Source organism: Myxine glutinosa, chromosome 12, assembly GCF_964187855.1.
Source record: "Myxine glutinosa chromosome 12, kmMyxGlut1.1, whole genome shotgun sequence".
NCBI lineage: Eukaryota > Metazoa > Chordata > Myxini > Myxiniformes > Myxinidae > Myxine > Myxine glutinosa.
In genome coordinates, this window is record NC_136272.1 from 113,125,301 (window position 1) to 113,144,750 (window position 19,450).

Here is a 19,450-nt window from a genome sequence, read left to right on the forward strand (position 1 = left end):
TTTCAATCAACATGCCACGATTGTCAAGGGATCAACGGCAGCGTGCCCTGGGCATGCTGCAAGGCGGACTGAGCTACCGTGAGGTTTGTTCGACAGTACAGAACAGCACAGGGTGCAATGTCAGTCCCCTTTCAATAGCGTGTGTGGCCACCATTGTTTTGGATACAGGCAGTGCATCGTCGGCGTATACTGCCTACCAGTCTTTGGATGGATTGCTGCTGGATTCTGTCCCACTCAGTCCTCAATGTCTGAAGCAGCTCTGCCCGTGTCCTGGCCCTGCCAACTACGCGTCTCCCAAGCTCATCCCACAGGTGCTCTATGGGATTCAGGTCAGGGGAGAGCGCAGGCCACTGCATGGTGTTGATGTTCTCGCCTTGGAGAAATGCAGTGGTAAAGCGAGCAGCATGGGGACGAGCGTTGTCATGCTGAAAGGTTCTCAGTTCTGGGTGGTCTAGCAGGAATGGCAGAAGATGAGGTCGCAGGATGTTATTCACATACCGCTGGGCGTTAAGATTCCCATCCACAACCACCAGTGGCGTCCTGTACCGGCCTGATATGGCGGCCCACACCATCACACTTGGGCCACCCCACCTGTTGGCTTGACGCACGCAACAATCGGCATATCGCTGGCCAGTTCTTCTCCAGACATGCTCACGCCCATCAGGACTGTCCACACAGAACCTTGACTCATCGCTGAAAGCGACCTCGTTCCACTGCGCCAAGGTCCACCGCTGATGCTGCTGGCACCATCTCTGTCGGTTGCGGTGATGGGCAGCCGTCATCACGGGGCCTCTGTATGGTCTTCTGGCAGTCAGATCATAGTCATGCAGTCGTCTTCGTGCAGTATCATTGGAGATCCGTGGGTTTGCACGCCCCGGAGTTTCTGCCGCAGTGCGGGGTGCTGGATGGAATCGATCCCGCAGGTGACTTCGGACCATCTGCCTGTCCTGCCTTGCAGTGGTGACTCTTGGCCTCCCTGATCGAGGTCTGTCATCTGCAGAGTTGTTGAGGGTGTCTCTGTCCACCAGGGCCGATATCGTCTGGTGTGAACAGCCAAGGCGACGTGCCACCTCACGGTAGCTCAGTCCGCCTTGCAGCATGCCCAGGGCACGCTGCCGTTGATCCCTTGACAATCGTGGCATGTTGATTGAAATGCCCATTTTGCACTGGCCTTTTTAAAGCCAATATCAAGACATCACGTGCAGCTCATTAAAATCATCCCGTACCCCATGGCTAATCACTGACAGTCAAAACGGCTGTTCAACAGCTGTGCTATGAAGTGACCATTGAAGGTTCAAGTGACCATCCGTGACCGTTTTGTCTGACAGTGAGGACACTATTGTCCACAAATAAGTTCACACATTTACTACACGCAGTGTTATTGTTGATATTTAAAGGTTTCAAAGGTGGTAAGATTATTTTGCGTTTCAGTATATATATATATGTATACAGTATATTAAAAAGCTTTGCTCAAATTAAACAACTGTCAAACCCACAAGCCTGGCAGCACACCACAAACTACAGGTGAAGCCAAACACACCCTCAGGAACAGGTGTGACTAACTTGGATGTAATGCACATAATTAACGATACAAAATACATTTATGGTTCAATTAAACAATTTGTGGTAGAAGTATTCCTGTATGGCCACGGTATTACAGTCGATCTGCGTACTCGGGCACAAACTTCTCCCTTATGAACGAGGCACTAGTCAGGTTCACTATGTCAATAAATTATATTTCGTTCAAAATCATGGTAGATTAGCAAACCTATACATTTTTGGAAAGGTTATAGCATAAGGAAACTAAAAATCAATGTTTACATTTGGAGAGATACCTGTATGGCGGCCATTTTGGATTTCCAAAATGGCCACTGTAAAATACATATTTTGTTCTATTTCTGCCTCTAATTACCCTAAAAACTTTTTAAAATATACTAAACCTGTATTTTCAGGGACAAGGAATCCAATGAAAGTATCAAATTAGTGCTATGGGGAATGGTAAGACACGAATCAAAGGTTTTGAATTGCAAAATACTGTCTTTATATTCGCGATAAGTTGCATAATCAAATACATGTTATCATTTTGTACAGGCAGTTAATAACATCAAAATGTGTCACAATAATTCATATCACCAAACATACACAGGCAGTCAGCAAAATCATATATACACATGCAGTCAGTATAACTTCACATCTACACAGGCAGTCAATGACAAAATATACACAGGCAGTCAATGGCATCAAACATACACGATTTCGGCCAGTAATAATGTGACTTTATCTCACACTAATTGCAACATAAGCAAACTCAACTGATTTGTGTATCCTCAATATGTCCTGAATGAGGAAAAAAAAGTGGTAAGGAATTGCATGGGTGGAAAGTTTTGAAAAATGCATAAATATGATCCTACCAAAAAAACGATTTTTAGCCCTTTCTGCTAGATTTGACTATGCTGTATTTTTTTCCTTGAAGCAAAAAAACATACAGAATATCAGTGATGAGAATTTATTATGATCACATCATCACACTGATCAACTGCTGTATCCTGAAATTCAAAATGACTGCCATCCGCCCTATAGTGACAATACAATACAATCTAAAAAACTGAGCACTCTAAGTTGACATTCGGCAGGTGTATTGCTCAGGACCGATGGAAGTGGAGTGTCAAGATTGAAGTTGTTTGGGCGAGTGGTTCTCGAGAAAGTTACAAATAGTTAGCTAGCTATTTATTACATTATGTTACATTGTACATATTCTGCTAACTAGTTTAAACACGCCGCGCACGCCACAACTACAGTGCTCTTTTCTGAGTTATGAACCCTCTAACATCCTCGGCACATCCCTAACTAGGATCCAGTTCCAAACATGCACGTTTTGAACCGTGCGTGCATATTTTTCAACGTGCATATTTTTTTTCCACTTTCAGGAAATGGAGGCATATGAACAGTGTGTCATTTGCAAGCAGTCTGTGGACGGAGGAGGGTCGTCAGTATCAACACTTGGAGAGAAGGGAAGTTCATCTATCAACCAGGCCAGTAAAAAAAGGGGAGACAATATTCATGCTGTACCTGGTGATAAGATACACAAAGACTGTCGCTGGACATACATTAATCCACAACAGATAGCCAAGGACACCAGACAACAAGAGTCAGAAACAAGTACAAGCAGTGAGAGTCCTACACTAAGATCGACTACAGGGAGGTTCTCTTACAGTACTGATTGCCTGTTTTGTGGCACACCAGCTCAGTTTGGAAAAAAGAGAAAGAAGCCAAGTGAAGTCAGTGTTTTCCAAGTCAGGACAATTGAATTCAAGGACACGCTTTTGGCAACATGTCGTGCACGAGGTGATCACTGGTCAGAGACTGTGAAGGCACGGATTCTGCATGTGCATGACCTACATGCAGCAGATGCAGTCTACCACCAGACTTGCAGTGTGAATTTTCGCACATACAAGCAGATACCAGTAGCGTATCAGACAAACACAGAAGACTCCAAGAGGAGGAAGGCTGGTCGGCCTGTCGTTGATGAGAGGACAGCAGCATTCTTGGAGGTTGTGAAGTATATAGAAGAAAATGATGACGAGCAGATCACCATAAATGATCTAATTGACCTCATGCAGCAGAAGCTTGCACACAGTGAACATGAACCATACGGTTACACCCATATGAAGAGGAGTCTGCAAAAACACTTCGGTGAGAAGATAATATACACCGAGATCAATGGGAAACCAAATGTGGTTACCATCAGGACAACAGCCAGGGTGGTGCTGCAAGACTACTATGAGACACAGCAGAAACAAACAAACACAGAAGATCAAGAGAAGATGAAGCTTGTGCAGGCAGCTGCAAAGCTCATCAAACAAGATATCAAAGACATCGGGTTATCCTATGAGTCTTACCCAGCTCTTGATGACATAGAATCGTAAGAGGCTGGCGTCAGATTTCTTCCAGATACTCTTCGCGTGCTCCTGGAAGAACTATTTGCCGGGACCAAAACTCAAGCCAAAGTGGCGGCAATTGGACAAGCAATGATGCAGGCAACTAGACCAAGAGTCATGTTAGCACCACTTCAGTTTGGGGTGGGCGTGCAACTATATCACCACTTTGCATCGCGGTTCCTCATTGATACTCTTCATCACCTTGGGTTTTGTTGCGCATACCAGGAGGTGCACCAGTTTGAACGAAATGCAGCCAAATTCCATGGAACAAACATTCATGACCTATCGACAGAGTTTGTCCAATATGTAGCTGACAATGTCGACCATAACATCCGCAGGCTTGATGGGCTTGGTACATTCCATGGTATAGGAATGATTGCAGCCATAACCCCTGGAATTAGATCAAGGCAGCCAATCCCCAGGATCAAGGCTACTTCCTTGGATGTGGCAATGGTTGGAAGGGTACAAGTACGGTACCACAAAGACGAAAGGCACAATTTGACGGCACTGACCTACCAGAAGCTTGTCAACCTTCAGGTCCAGAACAGCTGTGAAAATCTTGATGTCCTGTGGAAAGCATCCGTCCTCTTTGGGTCTCTCAGACCTGCATGGTCAGGAATGATGCAGTTCATGCATTATGGTGACCACCCTGGCAAAGCAACTGTTATGCTTCTGCCGATGATCGATCTGAATCCCAGTGATAGCACATGCATATTCTCGACCCTGACATTTGTTAGTGAGCATGCACGATGCCACAATGTCACCCCAATAATCACGTTTGATCAGCCACTCTGGTGGAAGGCTCTCATGATTATCAACTCTGAGCCAATGGAAAGTGATCTGAGACGAATAGTCTTGCGTTTGGGTGGCTTCCATGCAGAAATGAGCTTCCTCGGTTGCATCGGACACTTGATGGCCTCATCTGGGCTACAAGAACTGCTGGAGTTGATCTATGCCCCAAACGCAGTAATCCACGATGTGTGGCAAAGCTGTTGCGTGAGCAGTTCGTGCACACTCAATTGTTGATGCAGCCATCAATGCACTGATGCTATCAAACGTGTTCGATTTCCATCTACCACAGCAATCTGGAACTCCAGACAACAGTAAGGATGGAGAGTCAGAGTCAGCCGAAGCAGCTGCAGCTGCAAGGCCACCGGATCATCAGATAACAGATGGAAGCAGAGATGCGGACCTGGAGGGAGCTTATAAGATCTATGAGAAGCTGATAAATGGGGCTATATCTGCTGAAGAAGCTTGTCAGTCTGAAGTTCTAGTGAGAATCAGACCGCCTTCAAAAGCACATCGAATCCACCAAGAAGTCCTCTAGAACTTCAGCTCTCTGGGTTCAGTACATGGACATGCTGGACATCCTACGAAAATACATCAGTGCAGAACGCACTGGAAACTGGGCCTTACATCTGCAGGCTATCCAGGACATGCTACCCTATCTGGCAGCATCAGGACACAATCTTTACACCAAATCTGCCAGGGTGTACCTTCAGCAGATGCACAACCTCAAGACTGAACACCCAGAAGTCCAACAACGTTTCGAGGAAGGGTTCCACGTGATTCGGCGAAGCGATCGCCTATGGGCAGGTCTCTCACCTGACCTGGTCATTGAGCAGGTTCTGATGAGAAGTTTAAAAACCAGTGGTGGGCTCACATGAGGGCGAGGGATGACGGAGCAACAGCGTCTGTTGTGGCTGCTATCGATGCCCGCCTGTGCAGAAGTAAACCAGGCAATGGAGGGACTCACGGGGGTCAACTACAACACTGGAGAGCAGAACAAAGACATGACCAAAGCAAGGCAATCCCGTGACTGGAAGGACACACTGACAGTTCTCAGTTATCTACAGTGGAGTTATCTACAGTGGCATGTGGAAACTGCAGGGGATCCAGCTGCACTAACTCAATACAGATGCCCTGTGACGACGATGACATTGTGTCGTGTTATATGTATTCTGTACACATATTTAATTGGTTCAATCGTTTGATCAACAGTTGATCAGTTATGTGATGATGTGATCACAATAAATTCTCATCACTGATAATCTGTATGTGTTTTTTTTGCTTCAAGGAAATAAATACAGCATAGTCAAATCTAGCAGAAAGGGCTAAAAATCGGTTTTTTGGTAGGGTCATATTTATGCATTTTTCCAAACTTTCCACCCATGCAATTCCTTAACACTTTTTTTTCCTCATTCAGGACATATTGAGGATACACAAATCAGTTGAGTTTGCTTCTGTTGCAATTAGTGTGAGGTTGACCCTTTTATTTGCGTAAAATGCCTGCACTAATTACAGAATATGCCATTTAGAGTTCGTCATCACTGTCCTGTGTGTCGTATCCAACAATATAGTCCACATCGTTTTCACAGTCCGTTCCACACAAGCAAAGGTCGGTCAAATTGATTGGCAAATCGAATTGGTCGAATGGTCGATCGAATCGAATTCGATGAATCGAATCGAATTGGTCGAATGGTCGAATGGTCGATCGAAGCGATTGGTCGAATGGTCGAATGTTCGAATTGGTCGAATGGAATTGGTCGATTGGTCGAATTGGTCGAATCGAATTGGTCGGAATTGGCAAATGTAAACATTGATTTTCTGATTTTCCATGTAATAACGTTTCCAAAAATGTATATGTTTGCTAATCTACCATGATTTTGAACGAAAAAACATAGTGAACCTGACTACAAGCAACAACACATCTGAATGAGTACACAGCCACGTACAGACAAACAACAACAACAAAATGTATTCTTACCTGGTTCATAACCTGGAGCGAGCACAGAAGGGAAGAGATGGGAAAGACAAAAATAATTATTAGGACTTTCAGAAAATTCAGTAAAAATGTTGTCACTTCAATTACAATGGTTCTGCGTCATCTCCTGCCACTTGCTACCCAATTCCGATAGCCATGTGACTTTAACCGTTTTTACCCACCAATCATAGTTTTCCTTTATGGGAGCTTCTTTCACTCTTTGGCCTGGTTTCGAAAGGAGAACACGTGATTTCTTTAATTTATTCAGAGGGAGAATGACATCATTTGGAACAGAAAGGTCGATGTAAAAAGGACAGAAAGACTCATGATTCAAAGCTCAATTCTAGTTCCCATCAAATTGGAGTTATACCCATCGTAGTATCACTTGTCCCAGGACGTCCTGGTTCTGGATTCCACTTTATCACTTTAATTTTTTTATTTTCACCATTTTTCAACATTCTCGTGCTCGCCAGAAGTGTTATTCTTCTATTCACCGACATTCCATGGCTTCCCTGAAGTTTGGCTCTGAGGTCTCGGATTTTTTAATCAGACCTTTTGCGAGATATTTAGTTTTCTCGAAACTGCTCACCGTTTGTTTTATATCAGGAATCCGGAGAGGAGAGAGTTTTATTATGACCTTGAAACCGCATTTTCGCGAGTGACCGTTTATTCCAACTGTTCTTCAATCCACCTAATAGAGTAAGTAGGAATTGTATTTAACATCTTTGCAATTTCTACATTGGTGACCCAGACATTATTTGAATACAACAATGCATGAAGTTTCGGCTTCATGGTCTCCATCAACCTCATATACATCTGTGTCAGCTGTCAGTTTATAACTACTTCAATTTTGGCCAAAAGACCAAACTATTTGGTTCGGGAAGGTCGAGGTTCAGTTCCTCAAGAGGGGGATTACTACCCAAGAGACAGGTTTCACGTGTATCATGGCCTCACTCCAACCTGTAAGTTCCCAGGAGGATCGTGACTTACTCATCAAATCACCAAGGACCGACTCCTATGACGACATGAAGAAGGAACCAATACGCTGAACCTCTGGATCCAACCAGAAATGTCTGCATCAACTCCTGGTCTCAGAGGAATTGGGTGATCAGAAACTGTCACAGTTACTCCGCATGAGGCAGATCTTAGGGGACAACACCTTGAAGGAAAAATCCTTGAGCAACTTTATTTATTTATTTTTGTATACAAGATCGAGGCTCGTGAAAGAGCTAACATTAATCACACAAAAAGACAAACCGACACACAAAACACAAAAAACAAGGGGAGTGGCAGACAAGATGGGGAGAGAGGGGGAAGGACACAAAAGAGAGGGGGAAGAGGGGGAAGGACACAAACACAACATTTGAGAGCAGGGACATCGGGAGGACTTGGGGGGAGGTGGGAGAGGAATAAAACATATGAACACTGCAAGGACTCTGGGGTGAATTACCGGGGGTAGAAAAGATCAAGGTTTTCGATGGGGGAAGATAAGAGATGGTGGTGAACAGCTGTTTTAAAGACCTGGAGGGAGGAGTGGGATTGAAGGGAGTGGGGGAGTTTGTTCCAGAGGCGGGAGAAAAGGGGAATGAAAGAGTGAAGGTGAGCAGAGAGCCTAGACTTTGGCAGTTTAACCATAAGAGGGTTGCAGGCAGATCTTGTGCGACCTGAAGGAATATTGGGGGGACAGAGCACAGAGAGAGCTGGGGGAGCAAGGCCGGAGAGGAGTCGGTAGAAGACAGAAAGACCACCAACCTGCTGCAGTGAGTGAGTGAAAGGCCCTCGGTGTTGACTACATCGCAGGAGATTCCAATGATTCTGAAAGCTTTGGCCTCAACAGCGTGAAGCCGAGCAAGGTGTGAGGCAGGAGCACCAGCCCAGAGGGGGGAACAGTATTCCATTGAGCTGCGGATGAAAGCCTTGTATGTGGTGAGGAGCTCAGGTGTGCCAAGGAAGGACTTCGCACGACGGAGAATGCCCAGTCGGTGACTGGCTTTGGAGGCCAGCTTGGAAATGTGGTTTTCCCAAGAAAGATCATGGCAGATAGTGAGACCCAAAAGCTTGAGCGACAGAACTTCTTGGAGAGGATTGTTGAGAAAGTAGATGGGAGGGTTGTCCAGTCGGTCCTTTCGGAGAGACATTGTAAGAGTGTGAGATTTGTCAGGATTGAAAGACATGTTCCACTTGTTTGACCAGTCTGTGATTTTGTCCAGGTCTGCAGAGAGTGAGGAGGCTGCAGACTGCCGATCTGAGGGATGAGGAATGGAGCGACGTTTTCCACCAACGTCTGCCGAGAAAAGTACAGCTCATCTTGGTGTCCACAGGCAATTGAGGGTCATCAGTTCAGCATCCAGACTGATCACAGGCCACTGATTTTTTTTTTCCCCGCAGTCAAAACCCGATCGACATTTCCCCCGAGAGAGAAATGCCACTTGGACTACATCTCCCAGTTCACGACAGACTTGAGGCACATACATGGCAAGAATGACAGCAGCTGATGCCCTATAGTGAACTATCAAAGTTGGATTGTCACTGCCCTTGATGCATCTACCACCATCGATTTTGAGGCCATTGCTCGTGCACAGGAAGGAGACGTGGAAATGCAGCAGCTGTCAGACATTTCACTGAATCAAGCTACCTTCATCAGCAGCTGTCAGACACTTCACTGTATCAAGCTACCTTCATCAGCAGCTGTCAGACACTTCACTGTATTAAGCTACTTTCATCAGCAGCTGTCAGACACTTCACTATCAAGCTACTTTCATCAGCAGCTGTCAGACACTTCACTGTATCACGCTACCTTCATCAGCAGCTGTCAGACACTTCACTGTATCAAGCTACCTTCATCAGCAGCTGTCAGACACTTCACTATCAACCTACTTTCATCAGCGGCTGTCAGACACTTCACTATCTAGCTACTTTCATCAGCAGCTGTCAGACACTTCACTATCAACCCACCTTCATCAGCAGCTGTCAGACAATTCACTATCAAGCTACTTTCATCAGCAACTGTCAGACACTTCACTATCTAGCTACTTTCATCAGCAGCTGTCAGACAATTCACTATCAAGCTACTTTCATCAGCAGCTGTCAGACACTTCACTATCAAACTACTTTCATCAGCAACTGTCAGACACTTCACTATCAAGCTACTTTCATCAGCAACTGTCAGACACTTCACTATCTAGCTACTTTCATCAGCAGCTGTCAGACAATTCACTATCAAGCTACTTTCATCAGCAACTGTCAGACACTTCACTATCAAGCTACTTTCATCAGCAGCTGTCAGACACTTCACTATCAAACTACTTTCATCAGCGGCTGTCAGACACTTCACTATCAAACTACTTTCATCAGCGGCTGTCAGACACTTCACTATCAAGCTACTTTCATCAGCGGCTGTCAGACACTTCACTATCAAGCTACTTTCATCAGCGGCTGTCAGGCACTTCACTATCAAGCTACTTTCATCAGCGGCTGTCAGACACTTCACTATCAAGCTACTTTCATCAGCGGCTGTCAGACACTTCACTATCAAGCTACTTTCATCAGTGGCTGTCAGACACTTCACTATCAAGCTACTTTCATCAGCGGCTGTCAGACACTTCACTATCAAGCTACTTTCATCAGCGGCTGTCAGGCACTTCACTATCAAGCTACTTTCATCAGCGGCTGTCAGACACTTCACTATCAAGCTACTTTCATCAGTGGCTGTCAGACACTTCACTATCAAGCTACTTTCATCAGCGGCTGTCAGACACTTCACTATCAAGCTACTTTCATCAGTGGCTGTCAGACACTTCACTATCAAGCTACTTTCATCAGCGGCTGTCAGACACTTCACTATCAAGCTACTTTCATCAGCGGCTGTGAGACACTTCACTATCAAGCTACTTTCATCATCAACTGTCAGACACTTCACTGTATTAAGCCACCTTCATCAGCAGCTGTCAGACACTTCACTATCAAACTACTTTCATCAGCGGCTGTCAGACACTTCACTATCAAACTACTTTCATCAGCGGCTGTCAGACACTTCACTATCAAGCTACTTTCATCATCAACTGTCAGACACTTCACTGTATTAAGCCACCTTCATCAGCGGCTGTCAGACACTTCACTATCAAACTACTTTCATCAGCGGCTGTCAGACACTTCACTATCAAGCTACTTTCATCATCAACTGTCAGACACTTCACTGTATTAAGCCACCTTCATCAGCAGCTGTCAGACACTTCACTATCAAGCTACTTTCATCAGCAGCTGTCAGACACTTCACTATCAAACTACTTTCATCAGCGGCTGTCAGACACCACTATCAAGCTACTTTCATCAGCAGCTGTCAGACACTTCACTGTATCACGCTACCTTCATCAGCAGCTGTCAGACACTTCACTGTATCAAGCTACCTTCATCAGCAGCAGTCAGACACTTCACTGTATCAAGCTACCTTCATCAGCAGCTGTCAGACACTTCACTGTATCAAGCTACCTTCATCAGCAGCTGTCAGACACTTCACTGTATCAAGCTACCTTCATCAGCAGCTGTCAGACACTTCACTGTATCAAGCTACCTTCATCAGCAGCAGTCAGACACTTCACTGTATCAAGCTACCTTCATCAGCAGCAGTCAGACACTTCACTGTATCAAGCTACCTTCATCAGCAGCTGTCAGACACTTCACTGTATCAAGCTACCTTCATCAGCAGCTGTCAGACACTTCACTGTATCACGCTACGTTCATCAGCAGCAGTCAGACACTTCACTGTATCAAGCTACCTTCATCAGCAGCTGTCAGACACTTCACTGTATCAAGCTACCTTCATCAGCAGCTGTCAGACACTTCACTGTATCACGCTACCTTCATCAGCAGCAGTCAGACACTTCACTGTATCAGTGTATCAAGCTACCTTCATCAGCAGCAGTCAGACACTTCACTGTATCAAGCTACCTTCATCAGCAGCAGTCAGACACTTCACTGTATCAAGCTACCTTCATCAGCAGCTGTCAGACACTTCACTGTATCAAGCTACCTTCATCAGCAGCAGTCAGACACTTCACTGTATCAAGCTACCTTCATCAGCAGCTGTCAGACACTTCACTGTATCACGCTACCTTCATCAGCAGCAGTCAGACACTTCACTGTATCAAGCTACCTTCATCAGCAGCTGTCAGACACTTCACTGTATCAGTGTATCAAGCTACCTTCATCAGCAGTCAGACACTTCACTGTATCAAGCTACTTTCATCAGCAGCTGTCAGACACTTCACTGTATCAAGCTACCTTCATCAGCAGCAGTCAGACACTTCACTGTATCACGCTACCTTCATCAGCAGCAGTCAGACACTTCACTGTATCAAGCTACCTTCAGCAGCAGCTGTCAGACACTTCACTGTATCAAGCTACCTTCATCAGCAGCTGTCAGAGACTTCACTGTATCAAGCTACCTTCATCAGCAGCTGTCAGAGACTTCACTGTATCAAGCTACCTTCATCAGCAGCAGTCAGACACTTCACTGTATCAAGCTACCTTCATCAGCAGCAGTCAGACACTTCACTGTATCAAGCTACTTTCATCAGCAGCTGTCAGACACTTCACTGTATCAAGCTACCTTCATCAGCAGCAGTCAGACACTTCACTGTATCAAGCTACGTTCATATCAAGCTACCTTCATCAGCAGTCAGACACTTCACTGTATCAAGCTACGTTCATCAGCAGCTGTCAGACACTTCACTGTATCAGTGTATCAAGCTACCTTCATCAGCAGTCAGACACTTCACTGTATCAAGCTACTTTCATCAGCAGCAGTCAGACACTTCACTGTATCAAGCTACCTTCATCAGCAGCAGTCAGACACTTCACTGTATCAGTGTATCAAGCTACCTTCATCAGCAGCCAGACACTTCACTGTATCAAGCTGCGTTCATCAGCAGGTGTCCGTACACGTACACAGACGGAGGCCGCTGTACGGAGCACGTGGCTCCCCGAGTAACCTCAGTGCATGAACGATTCGAAACGAGTGTTCGACAATCTCACGAGATTCCTGTACAGGTTGCGGGACTTGGACACGATTTGTAACGGTAAACGTCGACACGGTCTAAACGAGGCACCTATGACAAGCTGAGTGAGGGAGATGAGGTGTGCTCACATCTGGGTTGGCTTCCAACGGGAGCCAGCGCTGCGCCATTGTGAGGATGAGATGGAGCTCGCTCTGGATGTGGATTGTGGACTGTGGAGCGTGTTCAGATTGTGAGGAAGAGCGTGGTATGGGGGTTGAAAAGTAAATGCGGATAATTTATTCTAATAGTTAATTAAACGCTGTTTCCATCAATCTCTCAGAATGTGTAATTATAAACTCTTCAGTATGATTTATTGATTGCAATCGAAGCGTTTATTGTATATCAGACGTAAATTATTTCGACACACCTATACACCGCCTCAAAAGTGTTTCATGCTGCCTAAATATTATTAACATATATATCCATCGAGTATGCTTTGAGATATAATACGTATAACAATCAGTAATTATAGTTGATTGTAGTACGGATATATTTTACCTTTTTAAACTCTTTTTCACTTGCATTGCACTTTGCACCAAAGATCGTAAAGCTCCGCTTCACGATCTTTGCTTTGCACTGAAACCGAAATCGCTGAATCAGCAGGGCTGCGTTCACTTACCAAGCAGCTTGCTAGCGCTTGCCAAGCCAGCCGTTCATTATATCAACGATTTTCGATGGAGTGCTTGCTTGAATGCTTAAGCCACTTGGCAAGCGCTGTACAAGAAACTTGGTACCTGGACTGACTCCTGGCGAGCAATAACAAGCCGCTTGCTAGCGGAATACATCCCCGACAGCAGCAGACACGATAAGGGAATCAGGCGGAAAGATCGAAAGAAAATAAATCCTTTCGTGGTCGGTGATTCAAACCCCAGATACAGAGTCGTACCAAAGACGAAAATGGTACGTGTTGCTTGTAAAAATGGTACGTGTTGCTTGTAAAAATGGTACGTGTTGCATGTAAAAGTGGTACGTGTTGCATGTAAAAGTGGTACGTGTTGCATGTAAAAGTGGTACGTGTTGCATGTAAAAGTGGTACGTGTTGCATGTAAATGTGTTGCTTGTAAAAGTGGTACGTGTTGCATGTAAAAGTGGTACGTGTTGCATGTAAAAGTGGTACGTGTTGCATGTAAATGTGTTGCATGTAAAGGTGGTGCATGTAAAGGTGGTACGTGTTGCATGTAAAATTGGTACATGTTGCGTGTAAAGGTGGTACGTGCTGCGTGTAAAAGTGGTACGTGTTGCGTGTAAAGGTGGTACGTGTTGCGTGTAAAAGTGGTACATGTTGCGTGCAAAAGTGGTACGTGTTGCGTGTAAAAGTGGCACGTGTTGCGTGTAAAAGGGGTACATGTTGCGTGTAAAAGTGGTACGTGTTACGTGTAAAAGTGGTACGTGTTGCATGTAAAAAGTGGGACGTGTTGCGTGTAAAAGTGGTATGTGTTGCATGTAAAAAGTGGTACCTGTTGCATGTAAAAAGTGATACGTGTTGCGTGGAAAAGTGGTACGTGTTGCGTGTAAAAAGTGGTACGTGTTGCTTGTAAAAGTGGTACGTGTTGCGTCTAAATGTGGTGTGTCTTGGGTGTAAATGTGTTACGTGGTGCGTGTAAAGTGGTACGTGTTGCATCTAAATGTGGTGTGTCTTGGATGTAAATGTGTTACGTGGTGCGTGTAAAAGTGGTACATGTTGTGTGTAAAGGTGGTATGTGTTGTGTGTAAAAGTGGTATGTGCTGCGTGTAAAAGGGGTATGTGTTGAATGCAACAGTGGTACGTGCTGCATGTAAAAATGGTACGTGCTGCTTGTAAAAAAACAAAACAAAAAAAAAACAAGACCGATAGTCTAAGAACGGTGTACCCAGGCTTGTTTGATACTTTAGTTGAAGAGGATAGATAGTATGACCTGGGTGGGTATACCATTCGCAAATAATGTAAGTATTAACTTATTTTGACTTTAGGCATGGACAGCCGGTTCGTGAATGACTTGCGTAAAAAAAACCGCGAATGGCCCACGATGAACCAATAAATTCTACATACCTGTTTATTCGTTTACTTATTATTTAGCTTGCTTTGCATGCATGTGTGCATAAAAGTTTCTTACTTTAGGTATACAACAATGTTGAGATTTATCATTATAATAAAGTTAAGTGGGATACAGGGTCTTGTAAAATTAGTAACATTTCCAACATTCTTTCATTGTTCATTTAATGTTTGAGTAATTAATACGAGATGTGATCAAAACGTTTGGTGAATGCAACCGCTACAAATGAATGCGTGAACATTGTTGACGTCAGTGGGCGGGGCTTATTTCGTCAACCCTCCCACTTTCCAGCACGCAACATCAACAAGCAAATCGTGTCTTCATTTCATCCAACTTGTTTGATCGATGCGTTTCGGATGCAACATTCTTACCCCAGGTGATAACAGGTGACGAGTCGTGGGCTTACGGTATGATCCGGAAATGAAAGCACAGAGCTCCCAGTGGAGGACACCCACATCATCGAGACCCAAAAAAGGCGCGGCAGTCGAGATCGCAAGTGAAGGTTATCCTGATTGTGTTCTTCGATCTGGAAGGTCGAGATCGCAAGTGAAGGTTATCCTGATTGTGTTCTTCGATCTGGAAGGTCGAGATCGCAAGTGAAGGTTATCCTGATTGTGTTCTTCGATCTGGAAGGTAATCTGGAAGGTTCACACAGGATTTCTTCCCAAAGGTGTTACCTTTTAATGCGGCTTTCTACATGGAAGTTGTGAAACGTTTGTGAGAGAGAGAGACAGAGACAGAGACAGAGACAGAGACAGAGACACGGAGACGGAGACGGAAACGGAAAATTCCAGAAAAGTGGAAGAACTGGTGGCTCCTCCATCATGACAACGCGCCCTGCCACACGGCGATCTCTATCCAACAATTTCTGGCGTCAAAAAAGCATTCGTCATCCCTCGTCCGCCTTATTCACCCGACTTGGCATCGTGCGACTTTAATTGGCTGTTGACAGCCTGTTGTTGTTATCTCCACATGCGGGTTTTAGGAGGTGAGAGGAAGTTCTCCCACAATTCAAAAATCTCCACCTCCTCTTTTGGTAAAGGATCATTATTCATGAATCAGATTGTGAAACTTCATTCTCCTATCTTTGTTCCAAGAGCTCTTTTTAGAATCCTCGCTGAACCTCTGGCACCCTCCACTTGCGGCTCATTTGTCTTGATATTCCCCGGAATGCTTTTTAAATACTCAGTAAGGGTTTTTTTTCCTTCATCATCCTTGTTGCTCCGACCATCACTGGTACAATTTCAGCTTTCTTCAATTTCCAAGACCTCTTGTCCTCATTTTTCAGATCCTTGTATTTGAGCATTTTCTTGATTTCTGAAGCATTTCATCCAAAGTCATTGGGAACCGAAACCTCAATCGACCGAGCGCTATGACCGGACACAATGCTTTGTTTGCAATGTCTACACTTGATGGGATCATGTTGTCATGTGTGAGCGCTATGTGTTCATTTTCAAGGATCGAGTTTGGTTTGTGTTTCCTTGATTGTTCTGGAACCGGAATGTTGAAATGTTTATAGATGTGCTAATGATTACTCTACGGACTCTGTCATGTCTTTCTGTGCACAACTGTTCCGACATGAGTTTTTTACATCCCGAAAGGAGGTGGCTGGTACTTTCTGTTTCTACCCCACAAAATCTGCATTTGTCCGATTGGCTCAATCCCGCCATGTTCTTAAAGCCATTTGTGTAGTATCCCTGGTCTTGGGCATCTATGATGACTCATTCTCCATACCAATTATTTTGACCTCTTATTAGCCATTCCAGTGACCCTTCCTTATCAATCCCTGTTATGTCAAGCTCTTCTTTTTTTTAAATCTTCCTGCTCTTTTGTCATTCTCCCATTTGTCAGAGTATAAACCACCTTTAGAGGCCATTTTTCCCCGCAAAGCAGGGGTTGGCCTTTTTCGGGAACCGTGGTTGTTGTTGTTTTTTTGGTTCCCTTTTTGAAGCAATGTTTTACGGCCGGATGCCCTTCCTGACGCCAACCCTTTTTGCCGCCTTTAACGACAAACAGGGAATTACCAGCAAGCTGGTACTCAATTAGCCGACCTCAGAAGGATGACAGGCTGAGTCAACCCCCCTGGCGTTAGATTCAGCGATCGACCGGGATTCGAACCCAGGATCCTAGGATCCTAAGCTGGCACCCTGGCCGCCAGCCCAACACCAGGGCCTTTCATACCAACTTTCACCAGTCATACCTTTCATACATACCTTTCATACCAGTTTCACCAACTTTCAACTTTGGCCATCAAATTCGCCAGCCCAACTGTCAGAGTATGTCTTCTCATGTTTCTTTTTGTAGTTTCCTTTTTCTTCTTTGCGATCATTGGTGCTGTATTTGTTTCTGTTCCCCAAATTGAAACAAACTATGAAAGGGAAGCGATTTCAGATGATCAAAGACATCAAATCCAACACGACAGACATTCTGAAGGTGATTACAAAGATGACTTCCGGAAATGTTTCCAAAAGTAGCAGGAATGGTGGAACAAGTGTGTCGGTGCGGGAGGCCGAAGGGGAGTACTTCAAACGTGATTAATGATGCAAGCGTTTAATAAAGTGGTTTTATTCTAACATTCACTGAATTTTTTGATCACACCTCGTAATTCATTCCTCCATTGTCTCCCAATGTCGTTCATGTAATTCGTGTTTAATTTCACCAATATCTCCCAAAGTTTTTGTGATTCTCATTGAAGTTTACCAATACTCACCCATGTCCGTCGAATTAATGCTAGTTTACCAATATCTCCCCGTATGTCCTAATTCATGTAAAGATTCTAATATCTCACAATGTCCTTGTCCTTCAAATGACATAATGTACATTGTACACACTCCTCCATATGAATGAATATAAGAATGTAAAAGTCTCTTTACCTCCTCCACCAAAAGTGGACAGATGTTGTGTTTTTACCCCTGTTGTCTGTTTGTCTGCGAACAGGATATCTCAAAAAGTTGTGAACGGGGTTGGGTGTGTGACAAGGACGAATTGATTATATTTTAGTGAAGATCCGGATCCGAATTTGAATCCGATAATTTTTAAAGTGATTCTTCACCATTGATAGGACAAAAAACGATATGTCGCACAATATCTCCAAAAGTTATGGACGGATTCAGGCGAAACTTGGTGGAGACGTTGGATGCGTGACAAGGACGAATCGATTCGATTTTGGTTCAGGTCCAGATCCAGATCTGGCCTATCGGTGGGATACAAAACGTAAACTGTTCAGCCTGGCGGAGGTATGCGCTCTGCCAGGTGCTGTTTTAGTTTATTTATGTAAGTTAAAGACTGCAAATATATTCCTCGCAATGTAGAAAAACTCAATTAGGTGAAATTTTAAAGACTCAGCTGTGAAGATCAATTATCGAATTATGTTTGTCTCAAGGCAGCGGGAGTTGGATCACGTCACAAGTCACGAAAAATGTGATTCGCAAGCTTTGATAATACGAGGAAAGTATCTGCCATTTTAATTTTCCATACAAAGACAAAGCGATGCTTTACCACTTTAATACTCCAATTTTAATGCGTCCTATAATTTTGTCAGATATAAACAACAAATGCAAACCTCTCAACAGTCTTCTTATATCAATTTTTTTATCTACATTAATGAATGCTCTTGGAAGCTTTTACAAAACATGCAGTTGTGTTGCTAGTGATGGACTGTGACCTGTTATGTCTGTACAGGAAATGGACAAAATAATGACAAAAGGCCACCAGGTAAACCAAGTGAAGCAAATGGAAGCACAAGTATTACAAGGATTGTATTTTGGAAGAAGTGCGTGTTGGTGGTGGAATGAGAATAATCTGTGAGCCAATGATGGTGAAATCTGGACAAGTTAAGAGCCAAGGATGATATAATTTGGAGAAGCTTAGAGCCAGGGGGGAAGGAAGAGGTAAAAAAAAAATTGAACAAGGAGAAAAATATATGAAATGTCATAGCCCCCGAGGTTTTAGTAATTTTGTTCTATGGAGTTAAAGGCCGCCAGTCGGCCATTTTTAGTTGGATTACAAAACAAACTTCTGCATATGTATAAAACCACCTTTAGAGGCCATTTTTCCCCGCAAAGCGGGGGTTGGCCTTTTTTGGGCACCGTGGTTGTTGTTGTTTTTGTTGGTCCCCTTTTTGAAGCAATGTTTTACGGCCGGATGCCCTTCCTGCCGCCAACCCTTTTTGTCGCCTTTTACAACAAACAGGGAATTACCAGTGAGCTGGTACTCAATTTGCCGACCTCGGAAGGATGACAGGCTGAGTCAACCCCCCTGGCGTTAATTCAGCGATCGACCAGGATTCGAACCCAGGATCCTAGGATCCTAAGCTGGCACCCTAGCCGCTAGCCCAACACCAGGCCTATGCACCAGGCCAGGCCAGGCCTTCTGCATATGTATACTCTCATATATTGTCTTTGTGCCACGATTGAATAAAATCAGTTCATGTATGTCTGAGAAATTGTGGAGGACATGTTCAATATCTGGTTTTTTACAACTAAAATGGCTGCCAGTCTACCATCTTTGATCAGATCGCAAAATAAAGTGAGGTGCACATGTATGCCATCATGTACTGTGTTTGTGCCTAGATTGAACAAAATCGGACCATGCATGTTCAATAAATGTTGGGGACATGTTTAAGTAACAAAATGGCCACCAGCCGGCCATCTTAGATGT

General features: G+C 44.3%; 1 protein-coding gene across 5 annotated transcripts in view; it reads right to left on the reverse strand.

Annotated features, from left to right (window-relative positions):
• The window catches only part of UCHL3 (ubiquitin C-terminal hydrolase L3), a 131,929-nt gene that overhangs the window by 23,020 nt on the left and 89,459 nt on the right, over positions 1 to 19,450 (reverse strand). Inside the window, exons 1-2 of one of the 5 annotated variants that reach the window (XM_068132389.2) lie at positions 12,848 to 12,960; positions 6,706 to 6,717 (exon numbers count right to left, since the gene is read on the reverse strand). The exons of 1 other annotated variant lie outside the window; for it this stretch is intronic. In XM_068132389.2, the coding sequence (XP_067988490.1) occupies positions 6,706 to 6,717; positions 12,848 to 12,886 (51 nt within the window). In that variant the 5' untranslated portion in view covers positions 12,887 to 12,960. Of the gene's footprint in view, positions 1 to 6,705; positions 6,718 to 12,561; positions 12,721 to 12,847; positions 12,961 to 15,154; positions 15,703 to 19,450 lie in introns of those variants that run through there. 3 more of the 5 variants (XM_078766232.1, XM_068132390.2, XM_078766233.1) reach the window with 3 other exon arrangements.